We start from the raw sequence: 10,882 nt of genomic DNA, 5'->3' as shown, positions 1-10,882 counted from the left end.
GTGGGTGTTGAACTATTGCTTTGATAAAGGTCACATTTTGCCTTCCCATTTCCAAAAATAGCTTCTTCCCTTTCCTTTCTGCTAAACATCTTTACTAGGGACAAATGAAGTAAATGTTTTTGCCAAATAAATGGGAATGTAATAATAGTAAATTAGTAAATAGTAATAGTAAAAAATACTAAAGGGGTATCTCTCAATACAGCAGGAATGCTATGTGTTCTGACAGATAAGAAAATGAAGTATTTTTCTCAGTAATCATCTAATAGCTCTAATTAGGAGCCTTCTCTCATTCATAGAGAGGTCATTTCCCTCACAACCGTAAAATGGGTAAAATGATTGGATAAATAATATAGATCCTAGGATTCTGAAGTGTTTTTTTTAAATAAGTGATGGGATTGAAGAATTTCTCCCTGCCTTCTACCAAACATCTTTTATTAATAACAAGAGCTAATATTTACATAGTGCTTTAAGGTTTGCAAAACACTTTTGTCACAACTGCTAATCGCTACTCCTAGGAGTAGGTACTATTTCCTTTTTATAGATGAGGAAACTGAGGCAGGAGGTTAAATTCAGTGTCTAAGGCCAGATTTGAAGACTGGAGTATACCACCTAACTACCTCCATTTATTTAAACGGCCTTCCTTCCCTCTTTACTCTGATAATTCTGGTTTCATTAAGTATGAGTATTTCAACTCATTTATATCTCATCTTGCATAATTCTGTCCATAAAGTCTTCCAAAGAGTCTTTACCCAGCAGTCTCAAGGCCTTCCTTTCATATTTTCTAATGTAAAGCACTTAGCTGTCCATCCATTTTATCCTTTGTTACAGAACTGATTCCCCTACCACCACCATTTCTCAAAAATATCTTTCCTAAATACCTTTTATATGACATCTGCTCGAGTTATTGTTTGTAGTACTCTGAAGCCCGATTTCTGCTGTGCATCTCTTTGTTATCTTCGGGGTCACCTATAACTTTAATTCTTCAGGGATTATGGTAGTGAATAAAGTTACAATCTCTACACTATACTGCCCTTTTCAACTCCCTGGGAGAAAAACTTAATTCATATTGAATGTAATGGGAGTCTTTCTCATCCAGACCCCCATAGCTTACCTGGCTGAAGTAACCTTCACATGGAAGATGCTCTGGAGAATGTAATGGTGGACAGTCTGCAAATGCACTCGATATCCCAATACATTGCTAATGTTCTCTCAGGAGGGACTGGATGTTAGGACACAGGCTGGTGTATTTATACCAATCCTATTTAACCTAACTAGTGAAGCCCATTGTAGAATGAATGATATGCCACATATATACATATATGTATATGTCTGTATACATACATATATTTTTAAAAAACACCTGGAAACTAAAATGGAAATTGAGGGAAAAGTGTTCTGTTTCTTTCCTGTTCTCATCTTTGCTAATTTGAACACCTACATTACCCAACTAATACCCTTTGACCTAGTTTATCATCCTTGTAACCTTTGTCTTTATTCTGTTTGTCTACTTTGCCTGTTTTTCTTTCTCCTCACATTTGCTGACAAACCTCTTCAAAGATTTTATCCTATTTCCACTTTAAATTTGACATTTGTAGTCATGTTTAACATACTTTTTAAGGGCCATCTATCCTTGAACTATTTACAATCTTATATCTACCCATGTTACTTAACAGTAAACATTCATCTGTCACCAATGATTTGGCAGAAAATAGCCTGCGTTGGAGACCAGAAACTGAGTTGGGTGGTGGGGGTGACGGAAAAGTCAGTCCAATGTGGTCCCTCCTCTCATGGAGCTTACCATTAGGTAAAAGTACTATAACATACATACACAGGGAGCAAGATCAAGTGTGTAGCAAAGATTCAAAGTAATTCATCTGAGCAAATTTTTACTATTTTCTTTTTCCATCACAGAGTTTGGAGCTGAAAGTAATCTTAGAAGCCTCTTTTAAAAAAATGGTCAAAGTACTTGAGCTCAGCCCATTCCCAGGTGACTTTCTCAAAGTTGTACAAGTAGTAGATGCCAGGTCCTCTGACTCCATATTTTAATAGAAAAAAATACAAGATTTGGAATTGGAGGACCTGAACTCAAATTTCTGCTACTACTCCCCAAATAAACTTCGGAAATCACAGCTGCAAGGGCTCTGCCATTTCCACTGCCTTCTTGCAACACTTCTGGGTTGATCTTGGATTATGGTTATTTGTATAACCTGTTTTCTCACCTGGACCAGGGCTTCACTGGAGAATCCACAGATAGATTTCAGGGAGTGAGGGGTGGGGGTCCAGGTGTGTGTCTATGAACTTGTGTTTTATTTTGTGTTTTTAAAAACATTATGAAAAGGGGTCTTTAGGCTTCACCAGACTGTTAAGCAGTCCATCATACTAAAAAGGTTAAAGAACTCCTGTTCTGTCTAAATTATAAGATTGGCTCTCCTTCCCCCAATCTATTTTAGCTATCTTTTGCATCACTTCTGCTCTGGCACTGTGCTCTCCTGAACACATAGAGCAATCCCTTTTTAAGCAGTGTTGTCTTCAGCTAAGAAGAAGAATAAAGGTTTACAAAGTGCTTCACATGTTATCTAAGGGTAGTTAGGTGGTGCTGGGGATAGTGTTGGAGTCAGGAAGACTCATCTTCATTAAGTTCAAATTCGGCCTCAGACCTTACTAGCTGGGTGACTCTGTCACCTAACCCTGTTTGCCTCAGTTTCCTCACCTGTAAAATGAGCTGGATAAGGAGATGGCAAATTACTCTAGTATCTGCTGAAAAAACCCCAAATGCGGTCACAAAGAGACACGACTGAAAATCTGAAAAAAAATGTATCACGTTATCTGATTTGATCCAATTACCAGCAGGAGGGCTAGGGGCTCTTATTATCCCCATTCTTCAAACAAGCTCGGAGACTTAAGTGAGTTGCTGAGTTGCCCAGCGTCACACAGTTGGTCGGAGACAGGATCTGAATCCGGGTCTTTCCAGGCCACCTGCTCTAGACCCCGTCACCGTAACTTGTGACCAGCGGGCTGGTCACCTGACACCCTCGGTTTACCAAGCCCGGGACGCTAGATTCCAATGGAAGCGGCCCGGAGCTAAAGGCGGTGTCTCTTTAGAGGACTCAGCCCGAGTTCCCGGAAAAGCGCCCGTTTAAAAAAAAAAAAAGTGGGTGGGCCTAAAATGGAGCCTGTCTTGCTACTGCGCATGCTCACCTCGCCGAAGCTGGCGAGCGAGTTTCCAGGCTGGCACGCGGAACTCAGCTGACTAGAAGGGAAGGGAGTTACTTTAGCAAGATGGCGGCTCAAGAGGGGGCCGGAAGTGGATGCGACGGTGGCGCTCCCTCGACCGGGGCTATGGAGAGGGTGCTGCCTATGTTGTTGGTGCCGGTTCCCGCCGAGGCCAGAGCGAGGCTGGGGCCCCGGGCCCGGCTACACCGGGAGCAAGAGGCGCTGGGCAGCCTCACGGCCTCAGGCAGCCTCCAGCTTCTGTCGCTAGCACCAGGCGGCCGCGGCGGGAATGGCTGCAGCCTCGCGGGCCCCTTCCGGCAGTAAGTTGGGGACCTCAGGCCCGTCTCGCTGCCTCCCTCTAGACCCCCGGCCCTGAGGCCCTTCCTGAAACCTCCGGGGTGCCTTGGCTCGAGACTTCCACCTGGCTAGATAGAATGGAAGCTCTTTGAGGGCAGGGATTGCTACACACTAGGCGCCAAATAAATGCTTGTTGCTAGATTCGGTGCCAGGAAGAGGTGCTGAGTGCTGTAGGCGTCCTGGGACACTCCCCCCACACCCCCAACACACACTTTGGCCTCCACTGACCCACATCTTCGACCGTTTTACTCTTCTGGGGGGAGTGGGGCTCGAGTGGAACCTTTTTTTTTCTGGTGGTTTCCGGAGTTCTTGTTCTTCCTACTCCTTGTGAAACATATTGCAAGAAGCCCTAAAGAAATAACCCCCGGAAGCACAGATTTAATTCTGCTGCGAAGCGTTGATTAAATACGTATTCGACTTAAGTACTACTAAAGTACTCAAGATACAAATAGGAAAATAGCTCCTGCCCTCATGAAGTTTACGTTCTAATGGGGCACCTTGGTTCTCTTACTTCAGAACCAGGGCTCTTTCCACTGTCCTGTAGTGAAATACGTACAGAGAATGAAGTTTTAAATGTATAAGAAGTAATTTTTAACTATGTTAAACGATCTACGTTTGCTTTCTCTTTCTTTCCCCTCCCCCATATTAGCCAGTTTCCATTTTTAAATGCCAAAATGTGTTATCTTTAATGATCATCTTGTCCCTTTTAACACGTAACTACTTGTCAGTTCATTCATAAAGAGGTATAGAGTTGTGCAGAGTCATGAAGACCCAGGCTTCAAATCTCACCTTTGAAATTGTTTTGTTATTGGGCAGCTCACTTATTTACTTGTTCCCAATTCTGCAGAGGGGAATCTGGTTTATGGTCCAAATTTCTTTTATTCATTCCTTAAACAAGAATTTATTTTTTTGTACCCAATACTCTGTGCTTTGAAGGATACCAAGGAAACTGAAGACACAATGCTTAACCATTTCGAGGCTTATAATTAACTGAAAGGGAAATAATTATAGAGCTAGGCATCTTATATAAATATAGCACCAAAGCAGAAAATGCTTTCTCAGAATAGGAGAAGGGCTAGGGAAGACCTATAAGAATGGAATTATGAACAAGACTTTATAATAATGAACCATTCATCCAACTGTAGCAACAAATATTTCACAGGTCTGTCATTATTCCTTTCATCCACACAGATTTAGCCAGTATTACTTCCACACACCTAAAGTGTGACTCATCTATATTTTAAATAAACAATCAATATGGGTTCTTGTAGGCAAAAAAAATTCATCACCAGGTGATTAATCCAAGATCTATAAGCTTCAGAGATTTTCTCACAGGATTATTCTTTAAGTCTTTCTAACTTTGTAGGACCTGCTAGATAAAACTTGTGAGCTCGGAGAGGAGAACTTTAGTGGAGATAACAGTCACATAAAAATGTGTATACCTAAAAAAACCTCTTAATGGAGAAGCAACAAATGAAAAATCTAAAAGTCTGAATCCAGTCTTAACATTCATGCCGTGTTCTGGGTAATGTGCTATCTGGCAAATGAAGATGAGATTTATCAGTATGCTAGATTCATCATTTTGTTGTTTTCAAATGTTAGAATTTTTTATTAGTATGGATTTATTTTTAATGGCGGTATCATTGCTGGGTACCAAATGTTTCATTATCTTGATCTCTCAAAGATGGGTAGTAGAATTAAAGTTTAGGAGGCTGTTCTCTGTGATCCATAGCCCTTCTTCCTCTTTCCCCTACCCCTCACCTTAACAACTGTTGTTAACAGGTTCAGTAAGTAAACTCAGTTTGCTATGGTTTTCTTTAGCTTTGTTTGGGAGAATTCCCAAACCAGTGACCCACCAACAGACAAGCCTAAACTTCTGACCCTCAGTGATAATCATGAATTGTGTGTCCATGAGTTCAAGATGAAGGATGGAAAATGTGATGTCACCACATTATGGAGCTGCAGTGGGGAGATGTTAAAAAAGCTAATTGAAGACAAAAATATTAGTAAGTGTGTACTGGCTCTGTGTCAGTGCATATGTAAATTTGTGACATTTTATACTTTATAGTTATGAGTGTGCTCCGTGCTATCAGCAAGTGGGAGTAGGACCAATGGGAGAGGCTCTTCTGAGATTAGTTGTGGAGTTGTTAGCCTTGGTCCAGATAGGTTGCTGCCTAGAGCAGACACTAGTGCACTGAGGACAGGCATTTTTGATGTAATAGCAAAAGTGCTAAGTTTTGTTGAATGAGACCTGGGTTCAAGTCATAGCACTGACACTAGTTATTTTGTGTCTCTGAGGCTCGTTTTCCTCACCTGTAAAATGGGAGTTAATGATGTTTATACTACCCACTACCTAGAGTTTTTGTGAGAAAAGCATTTTGTAAATTTTAAAGCATTCTTGTTACAACTTACGGAGCACAAGGAGCATTTGAACCTACATCCTCTTACTCCAAATACTCTTTCCATTGCACCATGTTGCAACATCTTAACTCCTCTACTTATTGCCTGTGTGACCTTGGGCAAGTCACTTATTTTTTTCTGGGTCTCTGTTTCCTCATATGTAAGACTTCATCTGATGTTTAAATTTGTGATCTGTAGAGAAATTGAGACCTCTTATAAGCAGAAAGACTAATAAATGAAGACAATGAGCAGATAAGTGTTTAAAGGTAATGATAACATTTACTTTCCTAATCTCTAAAATTCTTTCGAACTCAAACAGATTCTATGATTACTTCTGGGTTGCTATAGGAGCAGATAGCCCTTGCTGCCATGCTGTTAGATCATAGTCCTAAGTAAGGGTGAAGAGTGCTTTGTCACTCCCCGTTGTCTTCTCCAAATTCATGACCACTGAGTGACAGTAATAATAACGATAGTAGGTGGTGAAGTGGATAGAGCACAGGCCGTGAAGTCAGAACTTGAGTTCAAATCTGTTCTCAGACACATGACACTAGCTGTGTGACCCTGGGCAAGTCATTTAATCCCATTGCCTTAAAAAAAAAGTAATAATGATAGTGGCCAAATGCATGAACACTGATATAATAATGATAGTGAGTATTTAATATGGCACTTTTAAATTTTACAAAGCACTTTACATATCTCATTTGATCCTCACAACAGCTCAGTGAGTTAAGTACTATTACTATTACCCTTATTTTACAGATGAGGAAACTGAACCTGAGGGAGGTTAAATGACTTACCCAGGGTCACATAGCTAGCAAATGTCTGAGGAGGGTTCAAATTCAGAGGTTCCTGAGTGAAGTCCAATACTCAGTCCTCTCTGCCAAATTGACATGATGAACATAGATATTTAATTTGTCTCAAATCAGTGAGATCTGAATCAAACTTATGGTCTAAGTAGAGTTGTCATGAAACTTGTTTTGTTTTTGTCTTTTTTTCCCCCCTACAAAATCAGACTGTCACTAAACTTAGAAATTGAGTTTGAATCGATAACTTTCTGTTTTTCAGGAATTTCTTCTTTATCACGCCTGAGAATTCTGTCATTTCAAAACAACTCATCGGTGCTGCTCATCAACAGATGTATTGTCCTACACATTGTATTTCCTGAGAGAGATGCTGAGGTCAAAACTCTCAGCTGCTTCACTCTGGCTTTACCTGCACAGGCTTTGGAAAGGATAACTGATTCACAGCTTTGCAGAGGATTTCTTTTTGTTTTGGATAGTTCTGGCTGGATCTGTATCCTTGTTAATGGAAACAGCCTTTGAATAGCAAGGAGCGAGAATATTCTGAAAGATGGTTCATTTTCTTAAGCTTTTGAGATAATTGCATGGTAGTGCTCTCTGCAGCAGATCCATAGGCTATTAGCAAAACTATGTTGAACTCTCATAAAAATGGTATTCTTTCTGCCTGCATAAATTTGTGATTGATTTTCTGAATTCTGGAAATTGTTTTTATGTTTTAGTTACACTTGTTTGTATCCAAACTGATTTTTCTTCTTCTTATTATTATTAGGTAGTTGAATATTAATGGAGAATGTCACCAGTATATCAGATTTCTTAATAACTCCTATCTCCATGTCATTGTTCTGATGTCTGTCTCAGTTTACACTTCTTTTTCTGCTGTCATGAATGAATGTCATTGTATAGCTTCGTTGTGCCTTGTGTTTTGGATGGTTAATTAGGTTTAAAGCGGGTATTTTCTTTAACTGGGGCCCAAAGACATTTTTGATGCTGTAGATGGCACATATCTTGCTCGTGTGGATCTAACCCTTCACCAGGACCAGGCTGATACATGTGAGGAGGAGCAACAGCAGCCAGCTGACACGCCTTCATTTACTGCCTTGAAGGTGTCTTGGGAGCTGGATGTGGTTGTGGTTATCAGCTGCTCTAGTACTGCAGTTGCTGTTGACTTAAATGTCTATTTCAGGTGGGTGAATTAAGATTTCCTAGACTGTTTTGAGGCACTTTGCAGTCTGAGATGCTGTAAGGTCAGCGAAGATTGATTTGATTTAATTTAGCTTCTGCATCTCAGTGTGTCTGGGCTCTTCCACATGGGCACTTCTGCTAGTGCACATCACAAACTCTCGGTAACTTTTTATCCTTTATGACTTTTAACCCATGCCTTTCTGTAAATCTTTAGTAAAAGATCCTCTCACTATGATAGATGCCTTCTTCAGAGTCTCTCAATATTTTGTAGGCACCAGGGCTTCTCTTGATATGTGGCTGGACCATCTCCTTTTCTGGTCATAAATGCAAAAAGTGCAGGCCTGTACATTGCTCAGATTTCCCAGTCTCTTTTGAAGTCAAGTAATTGCAGCCATGGATTAATTCAGTTGAGAAAGCAAAGACTGATTTAAGTTCGACTTTTTTTTTGAACAATTTACCTATTTCATTGAGTCAGTTCATGTACTGGTTACTGTAGTGTAGAATTGTGTTTGTGATGTGTGAAACAGGAAATCTGATTACCACCTGTTTATTTTTTCAGTGTAAATCAAGGTTTTGACTCTCATGTCTGTTTTTATTAATGTAGAGGGTTGTTTTTTTAAACTGTGCCACACACCTCTACCCCCACCCCTGCCTGTCCAGCCTTTCACAAAGGTGAAAGAGAGAGAAAAAAGTGAGGGAATGACAGGTTTTGCCAGTTATTGCTGTTTACAGTTATTACTGGCCACCCCCACCACCCCTCCCTCCCCCAGTGCAGTGATGAAACCCTACTTAGCTGACCCAGTTAGTTCTGCAATGATCTGGCCAGAGCATAAGTGCTTATTTGCATATCTGATTACATGGTTTTAGGGTGTCTCCACCAGAGATAACTTTTCTATCATGACACATTTGTGAGAGCTACACTTAGAGGTAGCTCTTATTGATGGTTACCACCCCCCCTCAAAAAATAAAATATATATATATATATATGTTTTGTTTTGTTTTTGGTGAAGCAGTCGGAGTTAAGTGACTTGCCCAGGGTCACACAGCTAGTAAAGTGTAAAAATATGTTTTTTGAAAGGCCCAAATTTATGGCAAGCTGAAAGAGTGAGCAAATTCTTAGGCCGTTAGTTGTGATCTTCCTTTTCTCCTTTTCTTTTCATCTCCCACCTCCCTTCCTTTTACCCCTGACATCATCTCTCACTGCCCCCTTTCACATCCTTGATGAAGAGGCCCTCTACATGTGCCATTGATCCCTTCCCCTCCAATCAAAGATTGCTTGTTTGTCATCCCTTCTCTACTGTTCCTTTTCTGCTTCCCACAGGCATACCTACATCTATCCCATTCTTGAAAAAACCTTATTAGATCCTACCATCCCCACTATTTATCAGTCAGATGAGATGACTTCTGTGTAGAGCTTTGCAAACCTTAAAGTTCTATATAAATCCTGGCTCTTATTACTAGATATTTTCATCTTTTGTCTTCACCTTCTCCTTGAAAAAAGCCATCTACACCTGACGCCTCTACTTCCTCTCCTTTCAATTTCTTCTAAAGTCTCTGCAGTCTGGCTTCAGATGTTATTTAGCTGAAACTGCTCTCTCCAAAGTTATTAATGACTTGTTCATTACAAAGTCTAATGGCCCCTCCTCAGTCCTCATCCTTCTTGACCCTCTTCAGCATTTGGCAGTCTTGAGCACCTTCTCCTCCTAAATAACTTTGTCTTCAGTGTGTTTTTATGGTACTTCTCTCTCTCTCTCTCAGTCTCACTCTCTCACTCACTCACTCTCAGTTCTCCTCTTCCTCCTCCCTGTTCTCGGTCTCCTTTGCTGGATCTTCATCTATGTCCCGTCACTGACCCTGCGTGTCTTCCCAGGCTCTGTCCTATGCCCCCTTCTCTTCTTTCTCTGTAATCTCTTTTGGAGACCTTATCACCTCCCATGGGCTCAGATATTGTCTCTATCCAGAAGACCCCTTGGTTTAGATAGCCAGCCCTAGATTCTCTGTGAGCCCCAGTCCCACATCTCCAGTTGTGTATTGGAGATTTTGGAAACAGTATGTCTGCAGGTATTTCAGATTGACCAAGTCTGAGGTAGAACTTTTGAATGTAAGCTCCTTGCTGCCAGGGACTGTCTCACTTTTGTGTTTATCCCCAGCACCTAGTATGGTGCTTGGTACATAGTAGGTGCTTAATACATGCTTGCTGATTGGTTAAGGAAACTATCTTCTAAGACACAGAGGAGTTATGGCATGTGAGAGGGAGGGTCCAAACTGTTGAGCTCACTGATCGTGTGTGTGTGTGTGTGTGTGTGTGTGTGTGTGTGTGTGTGTGTGTGTGTGTCCGTCCATATGCAGAAACATTAGATTAGGAGGTTAAACTTTTAGGACAGTCAAGCATTTAAAGTATGATCAGTTCTTCTTTAAGGTGACCCAGTTAAGAACTAGTTTCTTTGCCTTTGTAACTTATTCTTGAAGCCTGAGCGTCTTTTTTGTGATTATCATAAATTCAAAGAAATTCATTTTCATATGGCTATTAGAACTTTTAAAATCATTGACATTTCCATTGACTTTAAATGGATTTTAATGTTCTGCATCTGGGCAGGGTTGATGAGCACATTTGTAAGTCATACACCTCTCTAGAGAGGCGGATTTCTGATCCGGGCTGGAACATACACACTCGATGTACTTAGTCAAGCCTGAGTCAGCCTTGGGAAGCAAACCATGTTGGTGGCGAGGGCAGATACACTGAATTCTGTTGTTCCAACCCTATAACTGCTTTAGCAAATGGATTGAAAAAGACTTACACAGGGACACGAGGATGTTTTATTTGTTCTTTTTTGTTTCATCTTCACATGGTTAAAGGCCGAATGGGACCTTAACGATCTCATCCAAACCCCCTATTTATAAATGACAACACCAAAGCTTAGAGAAGTCCA

At 40.8% G+C, this 10,882-nt stretch overlaps 1 protein-coding gene across 4 annotated transcripts in view; it reads left to right on the top strand.

Moving 5' to 3' along the window:
* Window positions 1-3,234: 3,234 nt before the first annotated feature.
* The window catches only part of SPG11 (SPG11 vesicle trafficking associated, spatacsin), a 79,036-nt gene continuing 71,388 nt past the window's right edge, over window positions 3,235-10,882 (top strand). For 2 of the 4 annotated variants that reach the window (XM_078151380.1, XM_021009216.2), the window contains exons 1-4: window positions 3,236-3,533; window positions 5,392-5,576; window positions 7,036-7,263; window positions 7,746-7,953. In XM_078151380.1, coding sequence (XP_078007506.1) covers window positions 3,280-3,533; window positions 5,392-5,576; window positions 7,036-7,263; window positions 7,746-7,953 — 875 coding nt within the window. In that variant the 5' untranslated portion in view covers window positions 3,236-3,279. Of the gene's footprint in view, window positions 3,534-5,391; window positions 5,577-7,035; window positions 7,264-7,745; window positions 7,954-10,882 lie in introns of all 4 variants that reach the window. The other 2 variants (XM_078151381.1, XM_021009217.1) reach the window with 2 other exon arrangements.

The sequence above is a fragment of the Phascolarctos cinereus genome, unplaced genomic scaffold, assembly GCF_003287225.1.
Source record: "Phascolarctos cinereus isolate Bilbo 61053 unplaced genomic scaffold, phaCin_HiC Scaffold_3;HRSCAF=262, whole genome shotgun sequence".
In the NCBI taxonomy this organism is placed as follows: Eukaryota; Metazoa; Chordata; class Mammalia; order Diprotodontia; family Phascolarctidae; genus Phascolarctos; species Phascolarctos cinereus.
The sequence above is the reverse complement of the archived record's forward strand: the minus strand, read 5'-3'. Positions and strand labels throughout refer to the sequence as shown.